The 14,949-nt window shown below is 44.7% G+C and overlaps 1 protein-coding gene and 1 pseudogene across 1 annotated transcript in view; one reads left to right on the top strand and one right to left on the bottom strand.

The window, feature by feature from the left end:
• Positions 1 to 14,949, bottom strand: part of LOC124606671 — a 241,138-nt gene that overhangs the window by 109,742 nt on the left and 116,447 nt on the right. Inside the window, exon 3 of the mRNA XM_047138686.1 lies at positions 3,493 to 3,711. Coding sequence (XP_046994642.1) covers positions 3,493 to 3,711 — 219 coding nt within the window. The remainder of the gene's footprint in view (positions 1 to 3,492; positions 3,712 to 14,949) is intronic.
• On the top strand, positions 8,209 to 8,326 carry LOC124607951 (annotated as a pseudogene).

The raw sequence follows: 14,949 nt of genomic DNA, 5'->3' as shown, positions 1-14,949 counted from the left end.
AAGAAAGACTTGTCGGAAGGACAGTCTCAGCATATAGATAAGTAAAAACAAACTTTGGTGAAATTAAAAGCAAGGTCGGTAACATTAAGAGTATAATGGGAATTCCACTCTTATATACAGAGAAGAGAGCACCCGCCACGTTAGCCGAGAGCGCCAATGCGCTGCTTCGTGGACTCGGGTAGGCGCGCTGGCCCCAGATCGAATCCTCCCGGCGGCTTAACGATGGCGGCCGGTGTGCCGGACAGCCCGGATGTGGTTTTTAGGCGGTTTTCCACATCCCACTAGGTGAATACTGGGCTGGTCTCCAGGTCCCACCTCAGTTACATGGCTCGCAGACGTCTGACCACATTCACACTATTCCATGGATTACACAAGACACAGACAGTTGGGGTACAGTCATTCCGTCCCAGGGGGGGGGGGGGGGGGTACAGAGTAGCGGCAGGAAGGGCATCTGGCCACCCCTTCAATTAACCTTGCCAAATCCGGTTAACCATGCCAACACTGCGTCGTCGTGGGAAAAAGCACAAGCAAAAGAAAGGAAAGAAAGAAAGATGCAGCGAAGAGAGCGGATAGCTGGAAAGAGTACACTGAAGGCCATTGTGCGGCAAATGACTTGTATGATGACGTTACAGAAGATGAAACAGGAATGGACAGGGAGGTTGAGAAGGGATCCAATATTAGAATCAGAGTTTAGAAGAGCTTTGGAGGACTTAAAGAGGAAATGAGGCAGAAGGGATCGATAACATTCCATCGGAATATCTAACATCGTTGGGGATGTGGTAACAAAAGGATAATTCACGCTGCTGTGTAAACTGTATGAAACTAGTGATATACCCTGAGACTTCATCATCCACACAATTCCGTATACTGCAAGGGCAGACAAATGCGAGAATTATCCCACAATCAGTTTAACGGCCCATACACTGAAGTTGCTGACAAGAATAATATGCAGAAGAATGAAAAAAAAAACAACTGAGGATATGTTGGATGACGATCAGTTTGGCTTTAGGAAAGGGAAAGGAAGTTCTGACATTGTGGTTGGCACAGGAGGCAAGAGTCAAAAAATCAAGAAACGTTCATAGGAATTGTCTATCTGGTGTAAGTGTTCTGCAATGTAATATGGTGCAAGAAGTTCGAAATCCTGAGAAAAATAGGGGTAAGCTATAAGGGAGAGAATGGTAAGAGAAGACGTTCTCGCTTGCACTTGATGCTGCAGTTTTACTGCATGAGCAGTGGAAAAGTAGTACGTAATAAAATTTTTGCCTTTCGTCAGTTTGTGGGGTATCAGCGAGAAAAAGTTTCGTAAAGGTTTGAAATTGTGCATAAAGTTTGTTGGAAACTGCTCTCATTCTCAGATACTGGATGAATATAGCCTGGGTATCTGCACCCCAGAACACAGCTGTACAGTAGATACCCGCAATACCTGTCTCAGTGTGTCAAGCCTCCAGCATAAGATTATGTCATTTAATGAGTACACAATGACCGCATCATAACTTTTAACCTAAGATCACATTACTTAACGAGTAGGCTACGACTGCATCTTAAGTTTTTAATTTCGGTCAATAATAGTTACATTAGATATTGAAAACCAAGTTTTTGTTGCCATTGAAAGCTGTTAGTCAAGCTGCAACTGGAACTGAGTGAAAGGGTGATTGTTTTAGCCGTTCAGTATATAGATTCCAATTTCGTGAGGAAACCTTAAAGTCATTCTTTCGTCTCCCTGAACTTTAATCACCTTTTCAAATTTCTGCTTACTCATCGCACAAGTTCAATAACTTTCACACTCTCTTTTCAATTACTGCCTCCCTTTAATGTCCTTAGACTCATAAAACAGCAGTCTGATATAGTATCAGAGAAGAACAGCTTGTGGTTGAAATCACTAGCAAAGTGATCGTTTTGAATGTGAAAGATTTAAATGTGTGATTAGGGCAATAACACACCACCTTTGGTTAGATACCCTTCGCTGAGTGATGCACTGGGAGACACAGAAGGCGAATCCAGGGTGGGGGGGGGGGGGGAGAGGGGGGTTGGGACCGCAGGCTTTCCTCTCCCAGAACTACACCAGATAATTAAGAAAAAACGTCGTTTACTCTGGAGAGTTTGGAGACGGCACAGTGACACAATATTTCTGTGAGCTCAGACGCCCCCCACCTTTTCCCCGATACCAAACTCCTGGATTCGACTCTCGGCAGGCATACAGCATGAAATGATGAGAAAATCTACAGGGTGTGCGCCTCGACCCTGTCATCGCCGATCGCCGACCGGCTGAAAAGTTACAGGCACTGTCGACCTCCCCTTCTGAACAAACCAATGAACTCGCCCAGCGTTTTGGACATAAATTGGTAAGTGCACATCGGCCACCGTATCCTGTGCAGGCTACATAACGAGAACTCTTGCGCTACACTCGTTTCAATCTTGTCGACTCGTCCTCTCTTACTGGAGCACCCAGGGGTGTAAGGCTAATCGTGATTTGTTATTAGTGTGCAAGATGGACACGCGATCTTGCTGCCGTAATTTAGCACTGGCAAGGCGAAATGACCGACTGTTGGGATCAGATGGCTTTTAACGAAGGTGTGTTTTGTAAGACGAAAATTCATTGATGCAAGGTACAGAACCCCAAATGTGTTCCATTAAAGGAAGAGTAATATGTCGCACAACTTTCGCACTACAGTCGACGCTTCAGATGGAAAGCTTAAAGTTTTCATCAATGCAAACAAAACGGTTGTATTCTTGTTTATTCCACCTCCAGTAAGGGGAACCCTATGTGCTGCGTCAAATAAAAACTTGGGACAGAGAAACGTCACTGTTATACCCCTGCGATAAAAAAGCGCACTATTTTGTATTCATTTGGCCATGGCGACTTGCGTTTATGGGCTAACAGCTAGTCGTGTATCTTATCATTCATTTCTGTAATTTATTTTAATATTTGATCGCCATTTAGATACTGCACTTCTTCCTAGTGTCATGTTGTCTGGTACTATAGTAACAGACTCAGTGAAGGCTCGAAAGTGTGTGTATTTTGACATAATTGTTAGACACTCTCTGAATAGATGGTAGCGTCTAAAGATCGTGGCAAATTATCGCTACCACAGATGTTTGCGATGTATCGCTCCAATCCGCAACGAGAAGTGGGCGAGGCTGACGAAGACACACACACACACACACACACACACACACACTCTCTCTCTCTCTCTCTCTCTCTCTCTCAGCACAGCAGTGCCATCGTACAGGGGTCTATATAGAGCCGAACATGGACGTACTCTACCCCAGTTCTTGACCTCAGTTGACGCAGGCAACATAATCGATTAGAACAAAAGAGTTATTCATGTAAGAAATGGAAATGTACTTTAGTAAATGTTGAACATTGTACTTCAAGAGAAGAGTCTGCAATTGTATGCAGCAAGGGATGCTTTAATAATCAGTGACAATCGTAAATACTGAATCACTTCTATGGCAAACGTGGTCTGGGGGGGTGATTGTCTAGCTACGCACCTAGACTCCAACTGGGCGTGGCCCTCCTGTGGCGGGCCAGGGTTCGGTTGGCCACCTCACCAGTCCCCAGGGAGTTGTTGACCACCTCGCCATTTCCCAGGGGTTTGCTGCCCGCCTCGCCAGGTAGGTTGTGCTCTCGCCTGGCTGCCTCCTCGCTGCTGGAGTCGCCAAGCAGGCCCAGGCCCAGGTCCATCCAGGAGTAGTAGTCCTCGTCAGAGCCTGCAACACACACCGTGGGCAGGTGTCACGACAGTTCGTGGGGGAGTGGTTGCTAGTGGGGCAGCCATCACTGCTGGCATTGTGTGAATCCACATTCTATAATAAAATGAAACAGTCATCTCTCATCACTCCTTACAGCAACAATAAAACGCCTATCCAGTAAGAGAGCTACGCGGTCACTTCCAGTTTTGATTACAAAAAGATCTCTCCGCAGAAGATGTGGTTTTCATATCACAATGCAGAATGGTCAAAATAAACCTGCCAATGATAATATTGACCCTCGCCAGTGAACATCACAGAAGATGTTGGAACTGGCCTCTGTTGGCATACATGCAGCGCTGTGCTCGATTTTTCAAACCGTGAGACGCGTGTACCAGCTCTGCCTGCGGCATCGCAGCAACAGCGTTCCCAGTGTTCTGTTCTGGGCATTCCATTGTGTGAGGATTATTTGGGTATGCCTGACCCTTCAATTTACCCCACAGGTAAAAATCAAAGAGAGAGAGATCAGACGATTCAGACAGCTAGGAGATTGCACTGCCTCTGTTGATGGTCTTCTCCTCACTGGATGCTTCATCTACATCTACATCTACATTGATACTCCGCAAGCCACCCAACGGTGTGTGGCGGAGGGCACTTTACATGCCACTGTCATTACCTCCCTTTCCTGTTCCAGTCGCGTATGGTTCGCGGGAAGAACGACTGTCTGAAAGCCTCCGTGCGCGCTCTAATCTCTCTAATTTTACATTCGTGATCTCCTCGGGAGGTATAAGTTTATTTTGACCATTCTGCATTGTGATGTGAAAACCACATCTTCTGCGAAGAGATCTTTTTGTAATCACGCGCTTGTGACGAGGTTACCAAGTTTGCACGTGTGCTGATGCTCTATCTTGCCGAAAATACTTTTACAATCGTTCATTCACTGGGAGCTGATCCATATACTGATCATAAACAACTTCTGAACATGCCCGTGAGCATTAACAGTTTGGCGCAAGAATCGCGTTACAATGCCAACACACACTGCATACCAAACACCAATGTAACTGTAACTGTTCTTCGAAGTACTGATGGAGGTCTCCTGATGCTGTGGCGCATCTTCTGTGAGTTCACATACACTGCCAGGTTGAACTACGCCTCATCACACGAAATGGAAAACTGAGGATCCGAAAGTCCTGATTGCGCTTCACTCGGAAACTACTAGCACGAAAGGTTCTCTGGACGCTCTAACTCGTGCACACCAGTAAATTCTTAAGGATACAGATCCAGGCTGTTTTTATTAATGTTTCGAAAAAATGGTCCAAATGGCTCTGAGCACTATGGGACTTACCATATGAGGTCATCAGTCCCCTAGAACTTAGAACTACTTAAACCTAACTAACCTAAGGACATCACACACATCCATGCTCGAGGCAGGATTCGAACCTGCGACCGTAGCGGTCGCGCGGTTCCAGACTGAAGCGCCTAGAACCGCTCGGCCACTCCGGCGGGCAATGTTTCGACATGACGATCTTTTAACTCAAACTTGCGTAGATAAACGGCGTAGAGATTTCGTCGGACTTTGTGTTCCAGAATTTCCTTCACTCCAACATTCCGCTGTTCAAACTCTTTTCCGACAGTTAGTGTTTTTATTCGCTGCACAGCCCGTTTAGCGCTATTCTGCCATTAAGTTTTGCGTTGCAGACTTTGCTGAAAGTTTGACCAAAACACTTCCAGGCTGAAATTTTTGCGCGATTAGTTTCGCGCAGGTTCTTAACGAATTGTACCGAGCGAGGTGGTGCAGTGGTTAGCATACTGGACTCGCATTCGGGAGGACGACGGTTCAATCCCACGTCCGGCCATTCTGATTTACGTTTTCCGTGATTTCCCTAAATCGCTCCAGGCAAATGCCGGGATGGTTCCTGTGAAAGGGCACGGCCGACTTCCTTCCTGTCCTTCCCTAATCCGATGAGTCCGATGACCTCGCTGTTTGGTCTCTTCCCCTAAACAATCCAATCTTAACGAATTGTGCTTAATGTAAAACTCGGCGATGAACACTCGCTGTTTTATCGTCAACACCATTTTATGTTTGAATTCAGTTGGCCACTGAACGCGTCTGTTGCTCTCACGAACTCAAACGTAATGACACAGTAAATTACTCGGAACTCAGCATGTAGGGGACGGGCATGCGCAGACGAGTGACACTAATCGAAAGGTGCATCTAAATCACGGTTCACAGCGTTTTCTGCACTGTGCAGTCTTCCTGTTCACGAGCAAGGGCCAGTTCCACATGAGTCTCGGAAATTTTTCCAGACAACTTTCATTTTTACACCCCGAATAAAATATCAATAACGAAATATTTCCATGGCGGTATGTTCAGTCTTTGCAACTAAATGAAAGGCACTTTGTTTTTTGTCAGACGTGTTTCGTTTCCTTTATATATGAAGCATCTTCAGTGGCTTGTAATACTTGTTTGTTTTATATATACGCTGAAGAGCGGAAGAAACTGGTACAACTGTCTAATATCGTGTCGGACCTCCGCGAGTTCGCAGAAGTGCCGCAACACGACGTGGCATGGACTCGACTAATGTCTGAAGTAGTGCTGGAGCGAACTGACACCATTAACCCTGCAGGACCGTCCATAAATCCGCAAGAATACAAGGGGGTGGAGATCTCTTCTTAACAGCACTTTACAAGGCATCCCAGATATGCTCATTAATGTTCATGTCAGGGGAGTTTGGTGGCCAGCAGAAGTCTTTAAACGAAGGGGTTGCACTTCTGTCACGTTGAACGATTCTCTTCAGTCGTCGTTGGTCCCGTTCTTGCAGGATCCTTTTCCAGCCGCAGCGATGTCGGACATTTGATATTTTACAGGATTCCTGATATTCACGTTACACTCGTGAAATGGTCTTATGGGAAAATCCCCACTTCATCGCTACCTCGGAGATGCTGTGTCCCCCATCTCGTCCGCCGACTACAGCACCACGTTCAAACTCACTTAAATCTTGATAACTTGACATTGTAACGGTAGTAACTGATCTAACAACTGCGCCAGACACTTGTCTTATTTAGGCGTTGCCGACGGCAGCGCCGTATTCTGCCTGTTTACATACCTCTGTATTTGAATACGCATGCGTATACCAGTTTCTTTCGCTCTTCAGTGTATATAATCAAGGTAGTACTTACAAGTATGTACTATGTTACGTTTTCTCATGTTCTCTTTTCGTTCAGCTTAGAAACAACTGCTGCAGCACAAGTTTCGTTCGGTTAAATCATCGCTCGATGTTACTTAGGATATCCAATGATGTTAATACATGCGTGTGATCTGTAGATGCGTTTACTCGGTCCCCATACTACAGATGGCCGATTTCCGGCGTTTATCCAACCATATTTATTACAAAAATTTTGCTTGGTCCTTTCACTGTGTGTTGAATGTGTGTGGTGTTTGCAGTGTCTAATGTTGCCAAGAGTCACTGTGTGTTTATTTTTCGAGTTTTGTTTGTGTAGTGTGTGTGGTTCGATATCCGTTCATTTGTTGTGTGTGTGTGTGTGTGTGTGTGTGTGTGTGTGTGTGTGTGTGTGTGCGTATGAGTGAGTGAGAGAGAGGGAGAGAGAGAGAGAGAAATCTTAACTAGCTTTGATTCCATCGGGAACCGTTGTGCACACCAACCGTAGACTATAAGGAAGCGGAGGCAGTCAGTCGCAATTCCATTAAGTTTTATTATTCTTACAAATCTAGATTTCGGCAATAAAAAGCCATCTTCAGTTCATGTCACCATGGGTTCTTACAGGTATATAGACAGAAAGACATTGCCTTCTGCCTATACACCTGTAAGAACACATGGTGACATGAACTGCCGCCAGTCTGTTAAGATAGAACGAAAATCCACTGAAGATGGCTGTTTAAAGCCGAAATATAGATTTGTAAGAATAATAGAACCCAATGGAATTGCGACTGACTGCTGTGTGCCTCTTTTCCTTAGAGAGAGAAAGGTTGGAGGGGAATTAATCGATTATTTATTCTAGTTATAAGGCGCCATTTTTTTATTTTTGACTCAATCAATTTTTTATGATACAGTCATAACCGGTTTCGGCTTTAAAAAGCCGTCTTCAGATGCTGCAACAGAGAACAGAAAAGCTTAAATTAAGAGTTGGAACAAGTGCAACTATTTTCACTATATCTTCTTTGAGTTTAATATAGTACTACTACAATACATATGTCTCATACCTACGGGCGGTATTTGCTAAACACGTGTTCTTCGGTTGTCAACTGAACGTAAAATTAGGAATCAGGAAATTATACAAGCAATTGTACTTTTCCTTCCATACTCTTTCCCGTAGATGCGCGCGTCCTGTTTAAGATTATCTTTACAGTAACCGGTTACACATTGTAGAACAACCTAAGACTTACCTCACGAAAAGCAAAGAACCGGATAAACCGATCAGTGAGAAAATGAGTTTGCAAATATTGCAAATTTTAATACCGTGTGGTTATAATTAAACTTTCCCTATTTAACATGTTGAGGCAACGGCCTTGTCGCAGTGGATACGCCGGTTCCCGTGAGATCACCGAAGTTAAGCGCTGTCGGGCATGGTCGGCACTTGGATGGGTGACCATCCGGGCCGCCATGCGCTGTTGCCATTTTTCGGGGTGCACTCAGCCTCGTGATGCCAATTGAGGAGCTACTCGGCCGAACAGTAGCGGCTTCGGCCAAGAATACCATCATAACGACCGGGAGGGCAGTGTGCTGGCCACACGCCCCTCCTATCCGCATCCTCCACCGAGGATGACACGGTGGTCGGATGGTCCCGGTAGGCCACTCGTAGCCTGGAGACGGAGTGCTATTTAACATGTTATAACACGGAAACTAATTACCGTACGAGTACCGAACTTAGTAGCATTAATGTCCAGAGTATGGGGTGCATGATTTCCATGCGTCAGAGCACCAACTATGGCCACCAGGTGCGTTGATCAGTAATCGTGTTTTGTAGTCTCACTCACCTGGCCAGTCACAGTGCACTTGACCTGTCAACATGAGCTTCGACAAAAGGAGCAGGGCATTATTGGTGAAGCTCTATTATCAAAATAACACTAATGTTGCAGCTGCACTTCGAGAATATCGCCGGCTGAAAGGATTACGGAAGGGTCCTCTTTCTCCACTGCTGTGCGGAGCCTGATGAAGAAGTTCGAATCGACTGGAGAACTGGGCGTCGCTCCGAGAAGAGGTCGACGACAGGTTGCACCACAGGTAGTTGATGAAATCGCTGTTGCTATGGCAGACAACGCATCACGCAGTTCCCGATCGTCAGGCAGTACGCGTGCTGTGTCAAGACAGTTGAACATCCCGGAAGATGCTTCGAACCATTCTCAAATGATATCCGTACAAGAGCCATATCGTACAGCAGCTTGCACTACAGGACGCACAACGACGTGTTGACTTCACACTCTACTTTCTCGAAAGGATTGAAGATGACGAGGGCTGGCCCTGCACCATCCTATGGACAGACGAAGCTCGTTTTCCTCTGACGGGTGAGGTGAACACGCAGCACTGTCGTGTGTGGGGATCTTCATCTCCAATCACTTGACCAGTTTGGCGCTCAAGGACCAAAGACGTGCAGTGTGACTGGCCAGCGTTACTGCGATATGCGTCGCCAGCATGTCATACCCGATCTACAGGAGAGAGTCGCACTGAACTCAACAGTTTTCATGCAAAATGGGGCCCCGCCGACCATCACTCGTGAATTTCATACGCTTTTCGGAAACACATTTGAAAGCGATCGAATTATGAGTTGATCGTTTCCAAATGCTTTCCCGACACGATCGCCTGATCTCACTCCCTGTGATCTCTGATTGGGGGCCTACCTGAAGGGCAAGGTTTACCAGGGGAACATTCACACATGTGCTGATCTGAAGCGCAGCATATCAAGAGAAGTAGCTCGCATACCAACGGACATGCTTCGTTCTGTTGTGCAGACTGCAATCTTGCGTTTTCAGACTCTTCTGGACACCCATATTAAGCCACTTTTGTAGCGCTAACGGTACCTATATGTAATGGTATGATGTACCGTGGCAGCACATTAAATGTGTTTCGGTTGAATTGATTCTGCACTATTTCTCTTCCCCATGTACTTGATATTGATGCTGCCAAGTCTGGTCCTCATACGGTAATTACACTACTGGCCATTGAAATTGCTACACCAAATAGAATTCCAGATGACAAACGGGTATTCATTGGACAAATATATTATACTAGAAGTGGCATGTGATTACATTTTTCACCCAATTTGGGTGCATAGATCATGAGAAATCAGTACCCAGAACAACCACCTCTGGCCGTAATAACGGCCTTCATACGCCTGCGCATTGAGTCAAACAGAGCTTGGATAGCGTGTACAGGTACAGCTGCCCATGCAGCTTCAACACGATACCACAGTTCATCACGAGTAGTGACTGGCGTATTGTGACGAGCCAGTTGCTCGGCCACCATTGACCAGACGTTTTCAGTTGGTGAGAGATCTGGAGAATGTGTTGGCCAGGGCAGCAGTCGAACATTTTCTGTATCCAGAAAGGCCCGTACAGGACCTGCAACATGCGGTCGTGCATTATCCTGCTGAAATGTAGGGTTTCGCAGGGAACGAATGAAGTGTAGAGCCACGGGTCGTAACACATCGAAATGTAACTTCTACCGTTCAAAGTGCCGTCAGTGTGAACAAGAGGTGACCGAGGCGTGTAACCAATTGCAGACCGTACCACCACGCCGGGTGACACGCCAGTATGGCGATGACGAATACAAGCTTCCAATGTGCGTTCACCGCGATGTCGCCAAATACGGATGCGACCATCAAGATGCTGTAAACAGAACCTGGATTCATCCGAAAAAATGACGTTTTGCCATTCGTGCACCCAGGTTCGTCATTGAGTACACCATCGCAGGCGCTCCTGTCTGTGATGCAGCATCAAGGGTAACCGCAGCCACAGTCTCCGAGCTGATAGTCCATGCTGCTGCAAACGTCGTCGAACTGTTGGTGCAGATGGTTGTTGTCTTGAAAACGTCCCCATCTGTTGACTCAGGGATCGAGACGTGGCTGCACGATCCGTTACAGCCATGCAGATAAGATGCCCGTCATCTCGACTGCTAGTGATCCGAGGCCGTTGGGATCCAGCACTGCGTTCCGAATTACCCTCCTGAACCCACCGATTCCATATTCTGCTAACAGTCATTGGATCTCGACCAACGCGAGCAGCAGTGTCGCGATACGATAAACCGCAATCGCGATAGGCTACATTCCGACCTTTATCAAAGTCGGAAACGTGATGTTACGCATTTCTCCTCCTCATACGAGGCATCACAACAACGTTTCACCAGGCAGCGCCGGTCAACTGCTGTTTGTGTATGAGAAATCGGTTGGAAACTTTCTTCATGTCAGCACGTTGTAGGTGTCGCCACCGGCGCCAACCTTGTGTGAATGCTCTGAGAAGGTAATGATTTGCATATCACAGCGTCTTCTTCCTGTCGGTTAAATTTCGCGTCTGTAGCACGTCATCTTCGTGGTGTAGCAATTTTAATGGCCAGTAGTGTGGTTTCCTTGTTATAACGTGTTAAGCAGGGGAAGTTCAATTATAACCACCCGGTATTTACGGTTCACTTAGCTGAGGTAGTCGCTGCTTCCTGGAGCCATGCTCCAGCGGATCATTGTCCGCCCTATGAACGAGAGCCGCAGTGTGGTGTTCGGGACGCGTCTGCGCTTCCTGACACCTACCCAGCAGACGTTAACACCTCACAACCGGAAGAAGAGCGCCAGCGAGCTGTAGCAAGGAACAATCTGCGCTGGCCGTGGATTCCGTGTTTTCTCTGCTAAGCCTGTGCCCAGTGGCGCGAACATCTAGCAGCCTGAAGCGCAGCGCCACCTGGCACCGAAAAACGTACCACAGGGTCCGCTACTCTGTCCCTTTTTTTGTAAAGGCCTCACTTGCTAAGTAGATTTTGCTGATTTCATGACCCACATTGATTTTCATATTTCATGAACAACAGGATGAATTATTATAGTAATAATTGTCACATTTTATGGTTTTTTACGACTGAAGATTGTCGTATAAAGGATGCGCCCATCTAGCGTAACGAATAGGGAATGAAAAGTACACTCGGTTGTATCTGTATTATTCCCTGAGTTCTGATTTTGTGTTTAGCTGAAAATGCATGAACCCTGGTTCATTAAATTCCGCCCGTAGGTATGAACCACAACCATTGTAACAGCACTTTAATATGCTCACAAGTAGACCTAGTGAAAATGGTCACACTTGTCTCATGTCTTAGTTTAAGCTTTTATGTCTTTATTGTAGAGTCTGAAGATGGCCGTTAAAGGCCAAAACCGATTATGATCGTATCATAAAAAGTGCCAAAGTCAAAAATAAAAAATAGTACCTCATAACCAGAATAAATAATCAGTTAATTCCGTTTCTCTCTCTCTCTCTCTCTCTCTCTCTCTCTCTCTCTCTCTCTCTCTCTCTCTCTCCCTCTCTCCCTTTCTCCCCCCCCCCCCCTCACTCTCTCTCTCTCTCTCTCTCTCTCTTTCTCACACACACACACACACACGCACACGCACACACACACACAAATTCACTCTCATGAAGGATGACACACTCACACACAACAAAAAACACACACACAAATCTAGTAACGTAAAGAATGACATATTCTCACACAACAAAACAAGCACACACAAACACACACACACACACACACACACACAAAAGAATAACACATTCACATATCATTCACACATAACAAAACAAACAAACAATATACATGAATACACACACACACATACAAGAATAACATATATATCATTCACAAATAACAAAACATATGCACAACAATTGAAGAAATATCAAACCACTAACACAACACAAAGAAAAGACGAAAGATAAACATACAGCGACATTTGGTATCAAAGCATACAGCAAACTCACGCACATTTAACATACAATGAAAAGTGCATGTAAAGTTTTGTAATAAATATGAGTGGAAAAACGTCGGAAATTGGCTATCCGTAATATGGAGACCGAGTAAACACATGTCCAGGGCCACACACATGGACCGCCAGCATTGTGTATCGTAAGTAGCACCAAACTATGATTTAACCTCACGAAACTTGTTCTGCAGAATTTGATTCTAGCCTAAAAAACAAGAAAATAACTCGGTAAAACGAAACGCTGCAACATTCTTGTAACTACCATACGATGCATTTATCTTACACACACACACATATACATATATATAGGCCATTGAAGATGCTTCATAAACAAAAGAAGTGAAATGCATATGGGCGTATGGGGAAAGCAAACTGTCTTTCATTTAATTGCGAAGACTGACATCCCTCCATGAATTCTGAAGCAACTAAGGAACGACGAAAAACGGAAAAAATGACGAAAATATTTCCAGCTGGTATATTCTGTGACTCGCTGAAAGAATTGAACATACAGTTCACATTATTCGCCTAGATAAGTTCAAATATTATGGTACCAGAGCTGTTGCTCATAACAGGCTTGCATCCAGTCTAACTATAGGAATGCAGAGTGTCACATCAAGAAACCTGGGAATGTGCATAACGAAATACCATCCTCAGACTACGAAATGATTACTACACGTGTACCACAGTGGTCGATTGTGTGTTCGCTCTTTTTGTGGCTGAATCATTTGCCACTGTATATCTGAAAAGCTGAACTAGTTTTTTTGAGGGTAATGCAACCACTGTAACCAAGCTCAGTCGATACTCTTCAACACTTGAAAATGTGAATAAAATTCCCTGGAAAATTGTTAACTGGTTCTGTACAATCGCACTGATATCGAACTTCGCTAAAACACAATACAAGCAAGTCTGTACTGACAACACCGTTAAAAATAATACAAGACGTGTGATCAACAAATCGAACAGTGTATATTAAATTCTTAGAGTTTATTATGATAAGAAAGTGAACTGTAGATCACATACTATAGATCTTTGTAAATGTGAAAGCTCTGCAACTTTTATATTACACATAATATCATATTTTTGACATAAAAATGTGAAAAAGTTGACTTACTCTACCAATGTTATAATACTGTCTTATGAAATTATATTAAGGGCCTGCATTTCATTCAGAAAGCAAATATTGCACTGAAGTTTGTGACAAGAATATTTGGTGTACACTGTAGAACCCCTTGTAGATGGTTCTTTAAACATACAAGCATCTGACAACAGGGTGATGCTAAATTAACTTCCTTATAAAGACTGTTGTTGTCAACAACCAACTGTAGTTTCAAACAACAGTAACATTTATTAACATAATACTGAAAGGAGAAGTGACTTATATTATCTTCGCTCTGTCTTAGGGTGGCACATGAAGGGGTGAGGTATTCAGTCCTCAACATTTCTGATAACATACATAGTGGTGTCAGAATATATTAGATAGTATAGAGAGAGATTTTGCATATAACACCACATTAAAAAAATAAACGTAGCTTATAACTAGTGTAATATACAATCATGCAAATGGGCAGCACTTTGTTATGTGTTTACCTTAGAAAGCGTTATTTCAGACAGTATGAAATGGGAGAATGTGACTGACTTATTTGTTAATCCTCTTTCATCTTGCTTACCACATGACAATCGCATTGTGATAAGCCTGGACTGTATGGAGGATGTTGCCATACCTCCAGCTATGTTGGGGAGAGTGCGGTGTTGCGTCATCGTGCAACAAAATCACATCGGCGATCAATTTTCCCCGCCACTTTTTCTGAATTGCCTTACGCTACCAGTGCAAAGTCTGACAATACAAAGCAGAATTGATTGTCGTGTCTTTCAGCATAAATTCCAAATTCTCCACAACCTCCATATCAAAGAACACTGTCGTTACCACCTTTCTCGCTCAAAGTTGGACCTTGGCCTTCTTTCCTTGTGGTGATGCGATGTTCACCCATTCCATCCATGTTCTCTTTGCTTCAGGGGTGAAGCGGTAGACCCAAGTTTCATCCCCTGCGCTGAAACTCTCCACACAATACCGTTGCGAAAATGCCAGTGACGAATGGAAACGTTGTCCCTTGTGAACACTGGTGAGCATCCGTGTGACCCATCTGGCACACAGTTCATGGTATCTCAGGTGCTTGTGAACAATGGAGGACACACTCCCATATCAAATGTTCAGTATGCTGGAAATTTCCTGTGGTTTCATGCTCCGATCCGCACTTATATTAATGATCACATCCACACGGTCAACATTTGCAA

The sequence above is a fragment of the Schistocerca americana genome, chromosome 3 (genome assembly GCF_021461395.2).
Source record: "Schistocerca americana isolate TAMUIC-IGC-003095 chromosome 3, iqSchAmer2.1, whole genome shotgun sequence".
Classification (NCBI taxonomy): Eukaryota; Metazoa; Arthropoda; class Insecta; order Orthoptera; family Acrididae; genus Schistocerca; species Schistocerca americana.
Note: the sequence above shows the minus strand (reverse complement) of the source record. Positions and strands in the feature narration are given on the sequence as shown.